Source organism: Branchiostoma floridae, chromosome 8 (assembly GCF_000003815.2).
Source record: "Branchiostoma floridae strain S238N-H82 chromosome 8, Bfl_VNyyK, whole genome shotgun sequence".
Taxonomy (NCBI): domain Eukaryota; kingdom Metazoa; phylum Chordata; class Leptocardii; order Amphioxiformes; family Branchiostomatidae; genus Branchiostoma; species Branchiostoma floridae.
This window is the reverse complement of record NC_049986.1, coordinates 17,585,936-17,592,117: the sequence shown is the minus strand read 5'-3', so window position 1 is coordinate 17,592,117 and position 6,182 is coordinate 17,585,936. Positions and strand designations below refer to the sequence as shown.

Genomic DNA, 6,182 nt, shown 5'->3' with positions numbered 1-6,182 from the left:
GAAGAGAATAAAAGTTAACCATAACTGAAAAGCGAGGAGAAGTTGAATTTATCTAACGTTGGTTTATCTTGTATCTGTTAAATTTATTTCTTAATGTCTTGATGTGACCTGTGCTTAGCAGCAAATATGTGAAATTAAGGTCTTCATTCGTGACTTGAACTATGGGGCTCCAGATGTCTTAAAGAGTCATGACTGCGGTGCGATAGATGTCGGTTAGCTGAGGAAGGAGTCCACTCGACTATACATGTCTAATGCAGGCATCATGGTCGATATGCAATCCCCTCTTCTTCATTAGATAACTATTTTAGAATTTGAATTGAGGAGATGAGCATTCGCAATTTATATAATCTGAACGTTGTTAACCCAGGGTATATCACTTGGGACAAGGACAAATAAGATGATTATGAATATATATCATATACAACAATGTATATAATTGTATCAATTATCGACATCATTCCACTCACGCTGAATTTAGTCGGATTTAGCTTCCTCATTTTGGCCTGAAAAGTATCAGGGTGACTATCGAGTTGTCTTGTTCGTGATAATTGTTCCCAGTGCGTGTGTGTCGTGGGACCTCGCCCGACCCGTCGATTTTTTGTACGCGGTCACCGCTTTGATAAAAAGCATTCCCATCAGGAAAGAAACAACCACCGAAACCGCCAAAATTCCGGACCAAAGTTCGGTGCTTAGCAAGGCAGCGCTGTTGGCTGGCACCCCTGCGTTTTCCTCGGTCGTCGTTTGAACGTTTTCTGTCGCGGCTATCTCAGTGGATGTTTCTGTCGCGGCTATCTCCGTGGATGATACAGTTTTTCGTTGCGTGTTTGTAGTGTCCTCGGTAGACGGCATGGGTGTTGTTGGCGGATGACTTTGGCCGCCTTCAGTGGATGATACAGTTTTTCCTTGTGTCTGTGTAGTTTCGACAGTAGACGGCAGGGGCGTTGTTGGTAGATGGTTTTCCGTCGATGCCCCTCCCTCTGTGGTCGACAGTTGTACAATTGTCGTCCCCTCCGAGTTTAATTCGTACAGATCCAGTTCTATCGGCCAGTGATCACTCACGTCATATGCCTACAGAAAGGTAGAATATGTTTTAACACCGAAACGAATACTGTGTGTTTATTTCTTCATTATGCAGAGAAAAACAATCCAATCAATGCGCTTTGGCAAGAAAGGTAAAGAAATGTATATGGACTACAATAGTCCAGGAGGAGATTCTCAGAAGAGGCCTATAAATGTGGTTTCGTAGCCCTTCCCGTATATATTTAGTCCACTGTCATAGAATAATAGCGTGATGTCTCCCCATCATTTTAAGGTATGTTGTTCTATGGTCCAGGTTTGACATCATGGTTCTCCTTATGCATATTTATGCAAAATAGTATCAACATGCCCGGTGGTCTTACCAGATCCTGGCTGATGTTAAAGGCGTCCCTGTAGTTGAAGACAGAGACAGAACTCGTGTTGATTCCGTTCAGGAAATCGTCCCCAGCAACAACAAACCTAGCAAAAACGCATAAAACAAATTTGATGCACGCTTTCGGACAATGATGATAACACGCAACTGGAGAAACATTAAGATTCATCAGCAAATAAAAAAGACAAAGAACAAGGAGGTCTAGACAGCCTCCTCGTATTGACATGGCACAATGTGTTTGTCCTCCTTGCAAATACATGTCAATACTTGTCAATACTCAGTTTCATTGGTTGAAAGTTCTAGGGTCTTCTAGTACTTGAGTATGTCATGTAACGGGGGGGGGGGGTATATCGTATAATCATAGGCTGGCAACATAGTTTAGAATATGTTACACAACAAGGAAACTGAAACGTGCCCTTCTAACCTGTCATAAGCGCAGTCCGTCGAGCTGACGGTCGTGTCTGCGTCATTTCCGACCAGCCAGGTGAACCTCGGGTCCGTCCACAGTCGGATCTGGTCCCACTCGCCGGATGTGACGTAGCTACAGTCACTGTTCAGGTCGCCAAGGACCATGACGTCATCGATGCCCCACCTAGCAACAGCATCCAGGTAGACGTCGAAGAGGAAGTCGGTCTCCAGGACAGCGTCGTCTGGTGCCGTGTGGCACGGGATCAGGACGAAGTCCTGGATGACTGAGGGGAGGGAGGGATGGAGAGTGAGAGAAAAAGAGAGAAGAATCATTGCTTGTATGTAAACATTTTTACATTTGCTCACTTTTGCGATTCCCCGAGGAAACAGATCTTCACTACTTTTGTTGTAATAACTATGCCAGATTACTTTGTTCACAGCTAGTCTGGTATCCATCTTATTCTGTCTTAGGACAGGTTTGGTCCTCCATAGGCAAGGAAGCGATGAGTAGAGCGGACTGGAGCTAGAACATGATGGATACCAAACTAGTTGCAATTATCACAAAACAGAAGAAATGTCACACCAGTGGCCAAAATCGACACCGACTGTTGCCGTACCAACACCTACCCAGCCTACAAACCAAATATCGTTCTGGACAATCCATTCAGACGTCCTTGAATTGCAGGCCAAAAATATGCGAAAAAAGCACATTACAGAGGCACGCCCTATACAGTACCCCCATTTTTCATAGTAGGTAAGAAATCGTTCAATGGGGCCCTACAGATACGAGGGTAAGTCAGAAAGTAATGCAAGTGGTTTCATTGCAGACTCGTTTTTTGATCGAATGAGTTCAAATTTGGCACAAAGGTAGATGCATATGTCCTCTTGAGATTAAGATATCTAAATTTGTTGTTCATTATTTTATGAGTGACTGACCAGCTTTCAAGATGACCATACCCTAGGAATCCCGTCAGAAGAAAAGTGCGGTCCAATTAACGTACAATTAACGATTTCCCTAAACCAATTTTTGCTATTGTAGGAGACTGAGCCTGCACATGTAATAAGCTGCATTTCTCTATAAGCCACGTGCATATTCTCAACTCTGAAATCCGATCAGTTTTTCTTTTTTCGTTGCTTGAGTAGAGTGAGGTATACGCGGTCGTCTGGGTCATGAGATTTGTGGTGTTATGATTAAAAGTTTCTATAGCCTTTTTCCCCATTAACAAAGAGGAATAAAGCTTAGCACACTTTTTGACCTTTAAACAGTTAATAACTGTGTAAAGTTTCGTTTCTTTTGGTTAATGGAAAAGTAGTCTTTTAACCAACAACTCACGAATTCGTGTATCAATCCAACAACTCTATATCACAACTTACTCCATCCTAGCAGCTATAAATGAGGAACCATTAAGAGTTCAGAAATGAAAATCGGCATGCATCATATCGAGACATTTGATATCATATATGTGTAATTTTAACCTCCTACAGTGATTTTTAGTGGGTCAGATTTAGAGGAATTCATAGTCTGACAAGCTACCAAGGGCGTGTTCATCTTGAAATCAATTCAGTTGCTCATAAAATGATAAAGACCAAATTTAAAAAATTCAATCTCAAGAGGACATATGCCTCTACTATTGTGCCAAATTTCAACTCAATTGATTTAAAAACGAGTCTGTTATGAAACCACTTGCATTACTTTATGACTCACCCTCGTACTTGACCAGAAACGATCCCATCATGCCTACCTGTTTGGGACGAGTTAAACCTGACCACGTACGGTTCCCGCGCGAAGGTGTCGTTCCCAGAGTTCTCGTCCCCATCGTCGAAGTGGTAGACGTCCGAAACCGACAGACCCGACGATTCCCTGCATAAAGTATTCGGACAAAAGCGTCAAGTTTAAAATCAAGCGTCATTCTAGACTTTTATATAAATTTGTTTCAAAAAAGGCAGAATTCTATCAAATAGTACAACAGAAGGATGGTTGGAGAAGTGTCGTGTTGTGCCATCTTGAACGTATCTTACAATTGACACTTACTTGTAGAAGAACGCATACTGTTCCTTGTAACTCGATCTGCCCAGACGGTCACTTAGAATCAGGGAGTAAGGGTTTTCTGTGCGACTGTGCGGGAAGAGAAGAGGGAAAATCTCAAGTTAGAAGCTCTCCAGGTACTCGTAGCAAGTATCTATACGGGCTACTGATATGCATTAGTGTGACCTAAAACCAACGCCACATATCAACGAGTTCTACCATCTCTGAACTGTACTTCCTGTTATTCCCGGGTCTGATGACATTTGTGGTATCACATCTTCACACTCACTTCATGCTGTCTGCTGACAGTGTATTTACATAACTGGGAACAAGCAACAACACAAACACCCAACGAAATCGAAACCTGTATGCAGTTACTTCAGATTCGTTTGGACTTAACCCTATTCAGACCGGGCTTTTTCGGTCATCCCTGGACCGGGGGGGGGGGGGGCTTTTGAGGCCCTCCACTTCTAAGTCCTATAACTCTAAAACGACGTGCCGTAGGGCCACCAAATTTTCAGGACATGATGTCGACATAATATCTGACAAGTATGTGACGTTTGACGTTACGTTGACGTAAGATGACGTAATTATGACGTCATCAATTTGATTACATTGGTCAAACCCATGAAAAAAGGGTATTCTCAGAAAACTTCAAGTTATGCTACAAAAATGTAACAACAAGTGCATATAACAGAATAATAATGTTTATTACGACTTGCGTTGCCAATATCAACATCAATAATGTCAATATGACGTCAAAAAATGACGTCATGCACATCTAAGATACGAGTTGGGCTCCGCCATATTGTATCCACCACCTTGAATTTTTAAAAGTACTTTTTTTGCAACAAATAATCACAAAGAGCAATGGAAATAGACTAAATTCATTCATTTAGATGGTTTTTGATGAAAAAATACCAGGTTGTTACAAATTTTAAGGGAATATTAGGTTGTTATTCTTGATCTGGCCATTCGGTCCGCCATCTTGGATTTTGGGCTGATGACGTCATCAAATTAGCATAATTTATGTATATATAATTATGAAAGATATGCTGAATAATATAAGACTTTATTTATGTGACAAAATCGCAGTAATATAGCAAATAAATGTGAAAAATACATAGTTAGAACCAAAAATAGTGATTTTTGGCAAAACTGCCTGTCAACAAACGGTTGCCATGGCAACAAGAAAAAATGGAAAATTTGTCAAACTTCGTAAAATTGTTGCTAACAATATTTTAGGAAAACTCACCAAATTTGGGGCTCTAGGGTAAGCCGTTTTGGGGTTATAGGACATGGAAGTTAGGGGGGGCCTAAAAAGCCCCCCCCCCCCCCCCCCCGGTCTGAATAGGGTTAAAATAAAGTCGCTACGAAAACTTCTACATTTCGTTAGATAAAAGTCTTTGCGTAAGCATTACATTGGGATCTGCACTTATATAAGCATGTTTATATCAATACAAATAAACAAGATCACATATTGGCCCTTTGTGTCAGCCGTTTTGAAAACAACTGTAGTCTGTCCAATAACGAAGTACCTGAATACTCACTTGTTCAACTGATCCAGAAAGTCATAGATAGCAGTCTGGGTAGAATCTCTGATCTCCATCACGAGAAACAAGTCATATCTCTCAACAGTCTAAACAGTGGCGAGAGCAGGTGGACAAAGTTAGAGTGTCATGTTACACTGTTACCATTGGCACATAAGAATGACATTCACACAATACAGTGGCTTTCGTCAAGTCTTTAACAACTACAAACTAAGGTACTGACTCTCCAGTAAGTCGACACACGCACAGCTATCATAACAGCATCAGTTAGTGATCGCACGACGAATGTAACCGCGCCCTACATACACACATTATCGGCCTGAGATTGGGACTAGTATATATTAGCCTTGTAGAACTGTATACGTAGTTATGTATCAGTAGATGCCATGCTTTGTACCTTGTACAATTGTTGCACAAGTGTCCATGACACGAGGAGGTGCCTCGATCACGTTAAACAGCCTCATTACCCAACACATTGGGTACCTGCCTATGGCACTGGCTGCAAATACACCCGATATTATTATTATTATTATTATTATTATTATTATTATTATTATTATTATTATTATTATTATTATTATTATTATTATTATTATTATTATTATTATTATTATTATTATTATTATTATTATTATTATTATTATTATTATTATTATTATTATTATTATTATTATTATTATTATTATTATTATTATTATTATTATTCTTATTATCATAAAACTCAAACTTCTGCAAAGTACCCGGCCACTCGGTTTCCATAGGAGAACCGACGAAACTATTCCTGCTG

At 40.4% G+C, this 6,182-nt stretch overlaps 1 protein-coding gene across 1 annotated transcript in view; it reads right to left on the bottom strand.

Annotated features, from left to right (window-relative positions):
* Positions 1–446: 446 nt before the first annotated feature.
* LOC118421836 (deoxyribonuclease-1-like) overlaps positions 447–6,182 on the bottom strand; it is a 6,278-nt gene continuing 542 nt past the window's right edge. Inside the window, exons 2-8 of the mRNA XM_035829338.1 lie at positions 5,396–5,484; positions 3,852–3,935; positions 3,533–3,680; positions 3,194–3,206; positions 1,836–2,103; positions 1,401–1,497; positions 447–1,068 (exon numbers count right to left, since the gene is read on the bottom strand). Of these exons, the coding sequence (XP_035685231.1) occupies positions 523–1,068; positions 1,401–1,497; positions 1,836–2,103; positions 3,194–3,206; positions 3,533–3,680; positions 3,852–3,935; positions 5,396–5,484 (1,245 nt within the window). The 3' untranslated portion in view covers positions 447–522. The remainder of the gene's footprint in view (positions 1,069–1,400; positions 1,498–1,835; positions 2,104–3,193; positions 3,207–3,532; positions 3,681–3,851; positions 3,936–5,395; positions 5,485–6,182) is intronic.